Consider the following 15075-nt stretch of genomic DNA (forward strand, 5'->3'; position numbering starts at 1 on the left):
CGTACTCAGATACGTCATTTCATTACGACAGAAGACAGGGTTATTACGTTTTACTCACATAAAAAATACAACATGCAATAATTTGCTTCACTATTTAATTTTGGCAGTTTTATACATATATGAGTTTAATAATTTAATAATGGCCACTATTCCACGTGAAACAAAGCATTGAACTATTTATCTAAACCGTGAGAGAGACAGAGAGGAAAATATCTGTCAATATGGTAGAGACAATTTATTTTCATAGCATCAGATTAGTTTTGGTGAAGCCTCCAAGTCTTATCTTATTTTACTTACTGTATATTGTTTATTTTCAGATACCTACATCTACACGTTCTTAAAATATTAAGCACTGAACAATGAAAGGTATTTATTAATGCTATTTATGTGTATGAAACTGTACTTTTTGATAATGACGTAATTTAATATTGTATGTAGACTATTTAGATACGTAATAAGGTCATGAATAAATGTGTTGCAATAATAACTACTTTGTGTTGTGTCGTGCGTCGTCGTAGGTCAGTTTTACGAAATAACAGGGAAATGGAATTAAAGAAAAATCGAGTGTGTAAAAGGTATTCTATATTTATAAATATTCAATGTTGAACAGACTCATTGATACAAGACTAGAAACATATATTACATTGCAACAAAATATCACACATTCAAATGAATGTTGCTAAACCATCTATTTTGATCCGTCTGTGTATAAATATATTTTTTGTTAGGAAATTATAAAAAGTGCTCAGATAAAGAAACAACAATTATGCAGATAAATGGCAGACGGAAACATGCTATTTCGCCCTATTCGTAGGTCTGCCAATACCTCTTCCTCTCTTCGTTAATACTTCTACGTTAAGTAACAGCCACCATTTTGATTTTGTTTCTTTACATGAGCGCTTTTTAAGCGGTGAGACACTATTGTTACATAACGCTCACACGAGCATTATACTTGAAGTATAACTGTTAATAGTTCTTATTTCCTTAATGTGACGGTAGCAAACACTAGAGTTGGACTAGCGTTTTTCATTGTTATAAGCTGAACACATGGTTTACATAATGGCCCGAAAGGATGTTAACAGAATCGATCGATTCACGCGTAAGCGTCTTTCTTTTATGGGATTGCCTTTTGTACCATTAAATACCTACCACCATCAATGAAACACATTGGCTCAATGGGATTTTCAATTCGTAAATCGAAGTAAGAGAGTAGAAACCATACCACCAAAAATGTTCAAATAGGCGGTGATAACAAATATTTTTCGTTTAGAACTCATTTACAGCATGAATTTTCTATTAGGTTATGGCTTATAGCAATATTAAATAAATAAACTAGCTTACTTTTATATATACTTACACATTACATAAACATATTCAATATGTATCTGGCATTGTTATAAAATTATCATTCCGTACAACATACGACTCGGCACGCAAGTTGAGATAATTATTAACAAAATATGTACAAAGCGATAACCTTCAGTGATTAAACCGTATGTACAGGACACAATTGTTTTTACAAAACGGGGAATTTGCGATAAAATGCGCAAAACATTTTACCCGAAAGAGTATTTTTTCACAAAGCACCGCTGGTTCTTACGACTAACAATTTTATGTACACAATCTAAACGTAGCTAACTAGATAAATAACACAACACTATTTACATTTGCAACGGAGTCTTTGACAGTCACTTGCAGCTAGATATCACTAGATAGTTCACTTGTCCTGGCTGGCCAGGCGGTGTGGATACTATGAGATGACGGTGGCGAAGGGGTGCTCGACATGGCCGTACTGGATGGCCAAGAGCGTGTCCTTGACCCTCTGGAACACCGGCTGCTGCTGCTTGGTGGTGGGGATGTGGATCTCTTTCTCCATGAAGCCGATCTTGCCGATGGGACTGATGCCCACCGCCGTGCCCGCGCCAAACATCTCCAGCAACTGCAAATAACAAACAATCACGTTCTTAACTTCATACAACTCTAACCGATTAGAATTTACTCTATTGACTATTTACTCGGGTTCGAGTAGATATCAGAGGAGGTGCTTTGAAGGTGGTCTGTGTATAAATATTGTTCTTGACATAGAACGGAATATTACGACAGAAAATAAACAGAGTCGTTATTGCTCAAACGCGTGGTAATTTTCCCTGAATGGAAGAAGTAGTTGACGATAAAAGATAGTTTAATTACATCAGAAAAAGATCCATTCATATTGTGTCTGAAGGCGGCTAGACCTTTGCCTTTGATTAGCGGCAGATGCATTAATTTTATGATTCAGTGTTACACATTTTCCTTATTTATAACTTTGTAACCTGTCACTTGGGACTTTCCCAACAGATTTCTATGAACATCAATCTATTTTATGGTTAGTCTGACCCACATTCGGTGCCGCAGTTACATATACTTACTCGTCCAGATTTGTTGAGCTGTATGACCCGGTCCATTGTGATGACTTCCTCAGCCACGGTGATGTCCTCCCATTGGCTGGCGAGCTCCAGCACTGACCGCCGCGTCACTCCGGGCAGAATAAGCCCATTCAGGGGTGGCGTCGCCAATGTTTTCTCTGAAAATAAGAAATTAAAATCGTCAGTTACTAGTCACGCTTCATAGATAGTGAAATCTCGGTGAATCTCGTTTGTTTATTCAGAGATTAAATAAGTTTACAGTGCTAAAAGAAAAATTATCTTATCAATCATATTATTTATTTTTATGATGAAACCACTGAAAGTAATTTCACTAAGTATTTTTACATTATAAGATTACTTAAGTTAGCTTGAGCGACGACTGGTACATCAAAGATTTTTATAAATGTGTATAAGTATGCAATATGTTGTTTACTACAGATAAAAAATATTTTGTAAGACATTTCAGTAAACGTAAAAATTTTAATTCATCTAAAAGCTAAGTATATAGAATAAATATAGTTTTCTTGGATAAATTTTTGACCATACGATACGCAAAGAAAATTGAGAAAGGATGGGCTACAGTGTGACTAACCAATCACCTATGTATTCAGGTATTAGATGATGTAATGTAATAAATAAGAGTCAAAATGACCGGATTTATCGTTAATTATAGTCTTTATCGATACGTGATGTTACCGACCTCTGTTCTTGCTTCAGATACTAGTCGAGTATTTACCGGTCATCGGGTCACCCGACCACATTAAGTATACGATAAAAAATAGCTTACATTATTGATAATTGAAATCACTCCTTTTATGCATGTTGTTTACTTTGCGTGTTTGTTTTGTCTCATTGCATTTTATGTTAATATGTATGGGTTCATGTTCTGGCTATTGTTTATTTACTTGGATTCGTCTTCAAAATAAACAGTTGAACGATTCATTGAAACATGGAGTAAGAGTTACATAATATTACTTTCATGATCGTTTGAATATAACCTATCTGAAGTTGAAAAGTCGGGACACTTATGACAAATCAGTGTATAACTTTTAACGGCTGAACAGATTTTGATATCTATAGACATACATTTATAAACACTGCTTCCTATTGCTTAGCAATAGATTAGTACAGTGCTCCAAAATTGATAATGCGCATAGAAATCTTTGACAGATCGGTTGTTTTCGATTATGTGACACATGATATTGACTCCTATTTCTTTCGAACAAGGTGCAAAATGCAAGTGTTTTTTAAGGCTCTTACGATTTAATGATTCGGGTGTGAAGATCTGCATGTGCATTATTAATTTTGGTTAAGTGTACTTAATGTATAAAGAGTTTTATCTGTAATCCTCACCTCCTTGTTCGTTAACGTAGACCATGAAGATGTTCATGGCTCCGACTTCCGTGAGCTCGTGGTCAGGACCGAACAGCCACAACACCTGGTGGTAGCCCAGCTTAGCTGCCTTCGCTGTCACCTCTGCAACGTACATTTACACGGTTAGTTTAATTTAAAGAAGTATAGGTACATTGTGTATTATTTATGCATTTATTTTGGTATAGATCACATTCGATACAAATTCTTATCTTAAAGTAACATACAAGAAAAAAAGTTATCCTCGTGTATCTAAATATTAAATATCAACGGTAGCAAGCAAGTACATTTTTATTGTGTAACTCAAATAATGGATTGCATAATATGCAAGTAATTAAACAATTTGGCCAATTACTTTGTATGTTTCCTCAGAGTTTGTTTGAACACAAGAACGTGACGCAATATGTGCCATTTTGTTTTCAAAATAATGCGATGGTCGAAAAATGTGCGATTTCTATGGAACCAATAAAGATAAGAGCCACATTATTTTCTGTTGTCCTTATTGTTTAGTGGAAGATTATTTTTAAACTTCCTGTAAATCTAAAACGTGGCAAATAATTTGTGATTTCTTAAGAGGGGATCCCTGTGTCTAATCTACTGAACCTTCCAGCTACCACGAGTATCATAGACTCTACATTCATGGGAAAACCTTGTATAAGCTGCGTGAAATACTAAGTAGTATCAGTGTTACGCCAGGCACTGCCAGTTCACCACTGCTGGGCAAAGCCCTCGACCATTTACGATTTGTAGACACCAAAAATTAAACTCACCTATAGTAGGTCCGTAGTTCGATCCCACTTTCCTATTCCCCGCGCCGCCGGGGAAGGCTCGTACCACGCTGGGGTCCGCGTACATGGACACCCCGCTGTCGTCGTCCGACTTGTAGTAGACGCTCACGGGGCTCAGGATCACGAAGAGGAGGGCCGAGTCGGGAGCCATCACGCCGAAGGTGGGCTGTAGGGAAATGTAGAGTTATATTTAACTGAATGATAAGAGCACTCATCTAATTAACTGAAAGTGGCGGAGCTGTTTGGATCTTGAAAAAAAATGGATTCCCTGGTGGGCAAAATATGATATTTAGAGCCGTTAACGCCCACTGAATGCGAAAATATCAGCCAATACTTATAATAATAGCATAAACATCATCCATCCAGACCTTCCCGATTTAGAGATAGAAGCAACAAATTATGTGACCTATTGAAATGGCCTAGTGGACTTGTTTTGTACAGTACAGGTTTATATGTATTTCTCTTCAGATATATGTAGGTACAAGTAGCAGTTCTGAAGAGTCATCTATCTTTTTTATTATATTTAATTTTACTAGATAACAAAATAAACGAATAGTGCGTACTTTGAGCATACTAGCATACTGTAAAGTTGACATACGGATTATTTATTTATCTTAAATTGCCTTATTTTTGCAATGAAACGAAGGCACAAGCTGATAAGAGAGGCAAACTTTTGCAAAGCAAAACAATGGAGTGTAGGAGGCATTGGTGTGATAATGATAACTTGGCCAGGTTTTGATAACCTCCATGTAATTGATACAAAGTTGGAAGTTGTGAATTTACTTAGGTACATTACTTTTATACTGCATTCATAAGTAAAGAACTAAGTTTTTCCGTTACGTTATAAAATATTATGTTTATCTGATAAACAGAATTGATTTATTCCAAATTGTAGAGCCAATCAAATGTAACAAGTTAAGCAGCGAAATCATTTAAGTACCTATATAGATTTTTCATGCAACATAAACGCTTGTTCTTACCTAATGTAAATGCTACTACTTACTAACATAATACCTAAAACATATCAACATCTACTAACTTGTGCCGAAACTCACCTCCATCCCGATAAACGTGGGCCGGATATACATAGTCGAAGACTCTGAATGCGGCACCCACTCTTGGTCAATCTGCACCAGCCTCGCGATACACTTGATGAGTTCAGCTCCGTCGAACTGCGGCAGGCCCGAGCGCTGCGCCGACAGGTTCATACGCTCCATGTTGAGGTCTGGCCGGAACAACCGGATCTTGTCGTCGATGCCGCGGTACGCTTTCATGCCTTCGAATAGCTGGAAGGATGGCGGTTGGTGAGAGAGTTATCTTTGAGTTGGGGTGTTGGAGATTACTCAGTAAAGGAGGGTACTGATTTAGACCAGTTCAGTATAAGTACTGCGGTTCGAGCTAGAGCTCTAAACCGACCCCAATAGGTATTTGTTTGTGGTAATTCTTGATCAACAAGCATCGACTACTTCACACAGGCCTCTCACAATGTTTGATAAGGTATACACCGCTGAAAAGCTCTTATAGAATATGGCTCCACAATGGCATTGAAAACTTGCTGACTAAGTTTACGGTCACGCAACACTGAGATAAATTCAAAAACCGAAACTTATCACAATTCGGAAAGCGAGATTGATAACAGCTACAAGCCAGTATTTGTTCCATTATAATAATAACAAGCAGATAATGCGAGCACACATCGCTCAACAAACAACATTCGCCCGGTTATTTCTAGAAGCATTGTTGATAATTGCTCACTTGTATTGCATAATGTAGCGCCTTGGCCGCGGGGTGTATGCTGAGGTTCTCGAGCGGGATGATCTCGGGCTTCTGCCAGCCGCCGAGGTGCTGGTGATAGTGCACCTTCAGCATGTGGTCCGTGAAGAACTTGCCGAAGCCCAGGTCCTGCGCCTCGGGCTTGGGTTGCAGCTGGTATGGCGCCGCCAGTTTTACTTGTAAATCTTCGAACTGTGTGAGAGGAGTGTTTCGTTAGTATTTATACTTATACATATTTATAATGAATTCAAGTCTATCCTAAGTAAGGAAACGAAAACTTTTTAGTATTTTCACATTTTTGAAAATCAACTGTTTTATATTTTAAATACAGCGCCCCTAGTGGTAACTATCGTAAACTAAAATACAGAAGACAGATGCAGTTATGCATGTATGAATGTAATGAATGATGGCATGAAAACATATTTTATTTAAACACTTTATTGTATACAATATACATAGTTACAACAATAAAAAATGGAGAGAATTAAACTAGACTAGTAGTACATAAGCTTTAGAGTTTGCGTAAATTATCAAAACTTCTACTAAACGCAGTGTAATTAGCGTATCGTACCTCGGTCAATTCCCTTTTGACCTTTCGGCATAATTAGTTAAAAGTGTAGAAGGATTTATGCATTCATAAATAGGTATTGTAATAGACACAGCGTTTGCATACGCGTGCGTTATATTATAATATTGCACGGGTCACGTGGTGTGAAGCATGTTCGTCAGAGCGTGCATACATCATGCAGCTCTGTTGATAAGAAGGACAATTCTCAAGTTAACAAGCATACGCCTCCACAACCCGACACAAACATGATAACAGTTCACCAAACTGGATCTTAAAAGGTCACACTTTTGTAAAGAAACTTCCATCGAGTCAGACAGTGACCCAATTTAAATGCTGACCGAAAAAAATGCGTCACTGAAAATCAGTAATGTGTTTTAATTAGCCCTAAGTACGAAGTATTCATTCCATAGCCTAAAAGCAAGGAGTTCTAAGATAACCCTGTCTAGATTTAACCCCTGTTTGTTAGCTAAGGAGGTTACGTACCATCGCTAGGTACCTATAGTTAGGTATTAGCAGACAGTTTCCGGGTGCTGATAGCATCAGTGGAGTGACCTACATCACCTCGTAAACAAAAAGGGAAATAGAGCACAAATATTATATGTGTGATACCTATCATTTTTGATAACTTGTTGGGTTTACCACTTACTAATAAGTTTTAATAAATTCAATTTCAGTATTTACATTTAAATTTAAGTATTTGCAAGAATTTTGGCAATAGACTACTGATTTAAACATTGTTATTGGCGGTTCAGGAGGCCTTTTAATGTATTCTATGACTTGCTAATTCGTAGAACCCAAAGCTCGTGAGGCGCCTAAAAACATGAATTAAAATATTCGGAGACTCTGTATGACGCAAAGTCGGACTGAGTTACAGTATATGAACCATATAATGATCGTAACTATTTGTTTACTGACGCTACTTCATTAATGTTTACATCACTATTTAGGGAAGTAAACCACTGACTGTTTATTTATTTTTCAGGACCCTTTCACCTGTCTGAAGCTGCTGGAGCTGCGCCCGCGCTTATTTATTTTATTGTTTAGGAAACTAAACCACTAGGATGTAGGTGCGTAATTTTGGTAGCATATCCTACCAACAAATCTTGGGTAACTAACAAAGTATTAGAGCATTGAATGGATATTCCAACCGGAGGAAGGTGAGCTTTAGTCACCACGCCATTGACCTCATTATATATTTAAGATACCTACATCGGTACCTACTCAATTTAATTATCGGATATGTAAAAAGGTTAAATAGGTCGCGTGTTTTGAAACTATACAAGGCCAGAACGCAGAGGTTGGGACTGCTCGCGTATATTTTCAAATTAAAATGGTGCCATAATTTACTTGAAAGTATACAAGGCCATTACGCACTAATCGCGTATATTTTCAAGTAAGTTGGGCCAAAATTATGGCTTGAAAATATACTGCAGCAGTTACCACTGCGTACTAATCGTGTATATTTTCAAGCGCCAAGCGGCAATGCGAGCACTTGAAACTATACGTGATTAGTTACCAGGTAGCCCTTTTTAATTGTTGCTCTCTCTTTCTTTCATGCGAAATAGTAATAAGTCTATTGCTTTCTAAACATTGCATCATCATTCCGCACTAGGCATTAATTTCGTAACGTGTTTTTTGTTTACACCGTAAGTTAAAAAGTAAATTGATATTAAACTGTAGAACTGTTGTTAATAGTAAAAATTATCTCATGAGAGGGTGTAGAACAATTAATAAAAGACAATTACGGTGAATTCAAAACTTGATAAAAAATATGTCTATAATAGGTCTATAGGGTAATACCTACTACACTCACGAGCAATGAATAAGTCCAAGTAGCAAAAAGTCAACACCAAATGACCCTAATTTTTTTAAACCATTAAATTTAAAATTTGATAAAAATTTACTATTTTAGTTGGTTTTAATAATATTTTGATGCGCTGTTAAATGCACTTTAATATTGCCGACGGCGTCATTAAGCTAGTCTTATCCGTTTAGAAGGGCTAGTACGGGGAGCATTTAAGACGTGACAAGAGTTTTGCATCCCGCTCACTCACATCGCGCAGCCTCAAGAGCGAGCGCGACAGAGAACTCTTGTCACGTCTTAATAGCGTCCTGTGCTACAGGGCCAGGAGTGTAGTAGGTATTACTCTTAATTCATTTAAATAATAAGATATTAGTAGGTATGCTTACTTGCAAGTATGATTGCTATAAATATCAATTTGTCAATCAAATTAGAGCTTGTTCATCTTCATGTATTATCATTTTATAGGTATGACAGGCAGAACAAGTCAATTGTAGTCATTTACATTTACCGAAATAGTTAAGTAAATTAGAATCAGCATGTAGGTATAAATTATATGCGACAAGTACGCCAATCAAGCAATATGCGTAATAGCAATGTACATTTTCAAGTACGATTCAGTAAATCCCAACTTCAAAGTATACGCGATTAGTACGCACAAATCGTGTATATTTTCAAGTAAAATATTTATTTTTTTTACTTGAAACTATACAGTGCTAGTACACTATGGGTGCGTTCTGGCATTGTATAGTTTCAAAACACGCAAATAGGTCTAGTTTGATAAAAATAAAAATATTTTTTATGGTCTACAATATGGTAAACATAATAATTACGTTTTGATATCGTGAATATCTTATGTGTACGTTTTTAGGTAATTATACCTAGGTTCCTCCTAGATGCACCTACAACAATTCATTCTGGCCCACTTTAATGAAAGCCACACAAACCTTATGCCGTTCAGATTCAACTAAGTAAGTACCTACATACTTATTGAATTTTAAGAATTTTATAGATGGGCAACACTATAGTGTTCTGTTTTTGTGGTAGAGAACCCTGAAACATAAGTTACTTACCTATATGGTTCTAGCTTACGAAAAACGAAGTTTCAGGTAACCGCTACTCTTTCTCCTTGCATTAATCGCACCGATTACGATTGCATGACAGCTCTCGTGCGTTCTTTTTTGAACCTTTTGCGTAACCCTCCAGTCCCGGCTGCACAACACAGTTATCGACGCCTATAAACGTCACTATATCGTCATTCGCGATAAATACGGTAGGTAATTTGATTCGTAGTTATCGATAAGCCGTGCAACCCAGTCCGAACCTTGTATTTCGTAGCTACTAACTACAAGGATCATGAACGTACCCTGAAGGAGAGGTCTGGCGTGAGGTCGGGGCGCGGCTTGGCGGGCGCGGCGGCGGGCTCGGCCTCCTCCTGCTCCTTGTAGCGCAGCGACGAACTGCACGCGCGCCCGATCTGGAACTTGTGCTGGTTCTCGAACAACCACTTCACCAACGCCTGCGAAAATCACCCTGAGTTACAGAATTACCCTGAGTTACAGAATTACCCTGAGTTACAAAATCACCCCGAGTTACAGAATCACCCTGAGTTACAATATCATCCTGAGAGTTACACCTATCTGAAGGGCTAGCACGGGGCGCAATTAAGACGAGACAAAAGTTTTGCATCGCCCTCACTCACATCGCGCAGCCTCATGAGCAGGCGCGATGGGGGACTTTTGTCACGTCTTAATTGCGCCCCGTGCTAGCCATTCTGTAGTCACGCTTATACCCTGATTACACGTACAGCCGAGCAGCTAGCCGCTCATTGGTCGAGGATTGGCCGAGAATACTGTCTCGCCACTCTACTCGGTAGGTGTAACAAGGGTAGGTAGGTAAGTTGTACGTTCTAAAATTGAATTGCAAATCAATCCAGTAACCATTTCTAGCGCTTAATGTCTGCTGTAAAGTTTTAAGTAGGTTCAATTTCGGTGTCACTGTCCATTTACCAAGTGTTAGGTACATAAAGAGATTTCTCACCGTACTGCGCCGCAGAGGCATGTTGAGTTCTTGACTTCACAGGTTTAGTAAATTCACAACACTATATTAATTTATTTAATAAATCAAGGTCTGTCCACTTTCACTAATTTATTCTAAATGCGCAGTTGAAAGTCGATCGTTTTCACTGAACTGAAGAAGTAATATGACATAGCATTCGTATCGTTTGTTCCACCACGAGCTCTGGGCTGACTGAGTTCACAGAATCTTAAGCACAAACATTTAAATAGCGAATGATAAGATTGTGAGTTGACCCTATGACGTACTTATTTGTTATCACCAGAAATTATAAACATCACTTTAAACGCAACGAAATTTTATCAAAATAAGTAAGTATTACGCATTAGTGAGGATAGTCGAGGATATGAGTGAGTGTCGGGAGTGCGGTCCCGCGGGAGTCGACTGGCCGAGTGCTCGCCCGACCAACACACATTCAAAGTGCTATGTTAATTCTGAGGGCGAATCGTCGTATATTTACGCGCATCGCACTAATTTGCATTGAATTATTCCGCATGATAACAATATGCTTTAAGTTTGAGGCAAAATTATTTTTCACGTCACAGTCTTTCTAAAAAATTTACAGAGAAAGAACTAATCTCTTGTTCTTTCTAGTTAGGTACGTCCTTTGCGATGAATAATTATCATAATGACAATACATTAAGTTTGAAAAATAATTAGTTACAAAACTTTCATTTAATTTGAAGTCACGGTACTTTATGTGCGGAGAAAATTTCACTTCTTAGATGCTGGCTAACATACGTCAATAATTAGCATAAAGTTAAATAAGTTTACCTTGTTAACACAATACAAACTACAATTAAAAGTTCCAGTGACGAAAGCACTAAATTACTCCTAAGCGGAAAAAACTAGCTTAATGACGCCGTCTGCAATATTGAAGTACATTTTAACAACGCATCAGAATATAACTTACTAACTAAAAACGTAATTATTTTGATCAAATTCGAAATTCAATGTTTTATAAAATTACTCACTTGGGGTCACTTGGTGTCGACATTTTGTAAGTGGAGCTTTTTCATTCAGCTCGTGAGTGTATATTTATAATAATAACATATTAGTGTCTAGTTCTTTACCTACGCGTATGAAAAAACCAGGCATAATTTACACTAGATATATTTAAAAAGTATCCTAAACTTAGAAGCTGTTTAACAAAATTGCAATTTATAAATGACATCAATAAATAAGCGTAAGTACAAGAGGCAAATACAAGCACTAAATCATCACTTCACTAATACAGATCGGGCTGGCTCAGGAGTATCTTATCTTCATTCTTGGCGTGTTTCTTCAGCATGGTCATGATCTCGTTGTCGAACTCCTCGGGCGTGGGTTTCTTCTCGACGATCCAGTAGAAGATGTCCCAGTCGTTGCTGGGCGAGTTGATGAGGCGGTCGTACATCATGGTCTGCTGCTCGGTGAACGAGTCCAGGTACTTCTTGGCGAAGGTGCTGAGGAGAAGGTCGTTCTCCAGCATGCCGCGCTTGCGCGACTGGTAGTGCAGCCTGGAAGGAAGAAGATGTGACGTGTGTAGGTACTTTAGTTTGGGAAGGTAGGGCCGCTGTGTATTCCACGTAAACGCGAATGGCAATAAAATGGATGGCTGGCCCGGCAGCAATTGTGTCCACTGCTTCAGGAATTTTGAATTCAATATTCAAAATAATAAATAGTCCCTTTGTTGTACCTATATAGATTACCCTGTAGTCTTTCTAATACAGCAAGAAAATTTGATATGAACATAATCACCGTATACACTTTCAGGAAATGCCGTTTGTGTCTAATATATGTCTTGTTTTGTATTATATCACAACAGCTTGAAATACTTTTATAATCGGTTTAGTAGTTGTTGATTTTGGTTGTCGCGGGAACTTGGATTATCTGGGCTAAACGCTAGTCCGCCTATACTGCATGCTGCTGACAGCTGCTCGCATGGTTTCGTCGCGTTTTATTGGGAGTAGCTCGCCACTGCCAGCCATAAAATGTATCGCCATTTTTATCGACTCGACTCGGACTGGGCAGTAGCTAGGTGTCCTGTAGACACCAAAGACGAGTCTAGCTACTGGCGTACGACGTACGAGTAGCCAAACCGAGTAGCTGTCTATTAAACAGGCAGCAGTGCGCACTGTGTAAACGAGTCTTTAGAGATAATGGGAGACTTTTAATAATACCCAAGGCTCGTGCGTATTTCTTACGACATAATAGATCTAATGTTATGAATAACATACCTAACAAATTGTAGCTACCATACCTAAGTAAATTTTCAACAATAACATGGTGCTAACGTAAAAACCGACTTGATTCATTCATGTATAAACAATAATATCTTTCATCTATAAGGCCATAGAAAATGTAAATACGAGTATGTACATTGATTAGGGTATTAATTGCATTTCATTTAGAACATGGTAAATAGGTAAATTAAAATAGTTTTATCTCATTGATAACTCACAATAACGCACTGCCTGTTTTATTATTTTAAAAAGAGTTCAATACTTCTAGTAAGTAATTTGTTTTTTTTCTGTATAGTTTTTTTTACTTATGTGAGTAAGAGTATAACAAATGATGTTTACTGGTAAAATTTAGTATAACTCACACAAGATGACATTCCAGAATATACATAAGTACACTTGTCCAAAATTAATAATGCACATGCAGATCTTCACACCCGAATCATTAAATCGTAATAGCCTTAAAAAAAACACTTGCATTTTGCACCTTGTTCGAAAGAAATAGGAGTCAATATCATGTGTCACATAATCGAATACAACCAATCTGTCAAAGATTTCTATGCGCATTATCAATTTTGGAGCACTGTATGTGTAGAACACCAAAAGGCATAATTTTAAATATTTACTACCTTTCTACAAGTACCTACCTATACAAATTTTGGAAATACCAAGACAAACTATGTAAGTATGTAACAATTTAAATAAAATTTGTCATATGAGATAACAAGAGTATGTGCAGATCTACTTTCAAATATTTGTTTATGTTAACTATGCTTTAAGTTTATTCTTTAGAAGCAGAAAAGAGGTGTGTTTTCATTCAAGACAGTATTTCCATGATTATGAAAAATAATAGATAAAATAAATAATAAATATGTGGGGACATCTATTCTCACACACAGCCATCCAACCCCAAGCTAGGCAGAACATGTGTTATGGGTGTTGGCTCGCTGATATTTACACAAATACATAGATAGATACATACTAAATATAAATATCAAGACCGGTGTACAAATATCTGTCTTTCAACAAATATCTGCCCAAGCCGGGAATCAAACCTGAGACCTTAAAAAAATAGTATAGAAGAAGGGTTTGAAGAATGAATTTCCAATGTTCTCAATCTAGTATGGTACTTTCTAATCCTGTTCGCATTCACTGTTTTTCTATATCATTTTATAAACTGAACAAGTTATAGCTCTGCAGTGTTCAAACAAAATTATATACTTATTATTTTTCTGCTTTTTAGGCCCTATTCTAAAATAAATTACTGTTGCATGTACTTTTGGATCACAATAAGCAAAAGCTTTAAAAGTAATTGACATAATGGTGAAATGGCCGTATAGGGAGGGAATGCAGCCAGCATCATGTGTACCTACGGATGGGGTGCAACAGTAGTGCAACACATTAATTTGTAAATATTTAGTGCAAGTTGACACAAATATCAAACATCACTTAATTTGAAACAATATAACCAGCCCCCAAGTTGACCCACAAACCATAAATTCAATTGTGATAGACAGGCAACTTATATCCACGTGTATACATGATTTACATAATGGTAAAAGTAGATATACCTAGCTTTACGCGTTTCCAGAGGCTGTGGTTTTTCTACTGGATAAACTGGAATTTCCATGTAAGTGGTGTCCATGGACTTGACAGAGTCGCTCATTGCAGCCGCTCTGGGAGCCCTCATCAGCAGGTTGGCGAGCTAGAAGAGCATAGTAAATGAATTAGACAATTTGTTAAGTACATTAGTATTTGTAAATTATTTCCGCAAGAATGCTTTCAGATTTTGGAGGAAATTTATTATAACAGATAATTAATCTACATGCAATAATACATTACTTACAGGACGAATTCGCATCATTTTGGAATTATTACGTTTAACAAAACAAGGAAATTTTCAAAAATTACGCAATGTTTTTATTTTTGAAAATGTCAAATGTCATTTGTCAATGAGACAGTGACGTAACGTGACAACCAACTGTCAACTACGATCCCTGTTGCGCAGGCACTGAGGCCGTTACTATTCTGAGCGTAGAAATAAATATTTCCAAAAAAAATATAATGGGAA

The 15075-nt window shown here is 37.2% G+C and overlaps 3 protein-coding genes across 4 annotated transcripts in view; 1 reads left to right on the top strand and 2 right to left on the bottom strand.

Moving 5' to 3' along the window:
- Positions 1-1210, top strand: part of LOC105397954 (intraflagellar transport protein 88 homolog) — a 17859-nt gene extending 16649 nt beyond the window's left edge. For both annotated transcript variants that reach the window (XM_048624880.1, XM_048624879.1), the window contains one exon: positions 318-1210. The gene's annotated coding sequence lies outside the window, so the exon portion shown is untranslated. The remainder of the gene's footprint in view (positions 1-317) is intronic.
- Positions 563-11572, bottom strand: LOC105397953 (branched-chain-amino-acid aminotransferase, cytosolic). Its single transcript, XM_038111891.2, has 8 exons — positions 10747-11572; positions 10073-10225; positions 6320-6529; positions 5620-5850; positions 4547-4730; positions 3759-3881; positions 2409-2563; positions 563-1939 (listed from the first exon to the last, which is right to left on the bottom strand). Exons 1-8 carry the CDS (start codon positions 10765-10767, stop codon positions 1751-1753), a joined length of 1266 nt encoding a protein of 421 aa, XP_037967819.1. The 5' UTR covers positions 10768-11572; the 3' UTR covers positions 563-1750.
- Positions 11573-11879: 307 nt separating this feature from the next.
- LOC105389597 (succinate dehydrogenase assembly factor 2-B, mitochondrial) lies at positions 11880-14969 on the bottom strand. Its single transcript, XM_038111892.2, has 3 exons — positions 14851-14969; positions 14576-14709; positions 11880-12281 (listed from the first exon to the last, which is right to left on the bottom strand). The coding sequence occupies exons 1-3, from the start codon at positions 14866-14868 to the stop codon at positions 12011-12013; spliced, it is 423 nt and encodes a 140-aa protein (XP_037967820.2). The 5' UTR covers positions 14869-14969; the 3' UTR covers positions 11880-12010.
- Positions 14970-15075: the final 106 nt, after the last annotated feature.

Source organism: Plutella xylostella, chromosome 13 (genome assembly GCF_932276165.1).
Source record: "Plutella xylostella chromosome 13, ilPluXylo3.1, whole genome shotgun sequence".
NCBI classification, from domain to species: Eukaryota; Metazoa; Arthropoda; class Insecta; order Lepidoptera; family Plutellidae; genus Plutella; species Plutella xylostella.

Coding starts and splice junctions, on each gene's coding strand:
- LOC105397953 (XM_038111891.2), bottom strand. CDS start 10,767: ATGCCTCTGCGGCGCAGTACG. Junction 4,731..5,619: donor CCACGTTTATCGGGATGGAG/GTGAGTTTCGGC, acceptor ATTTCCCTACAG/CCCACCTTCGGCGTGATGGC. Junction 2,564..3,758: donor CTACGTTAACGAACAAGGAG/GTGAGGATTACA, acceptor TCTTATTTTCAG/AGAAAACATTGGCGACGCCA.
- LOC105389597 (XM_038111892.2), bottom strand. Junction 12,282..14,575: donor CTGGAAACGCGTAAAGCTAG/GTATATCTACTT, acceptor TCTTCCTTCCAG/GCTGCACTACCAGTCGCGCA.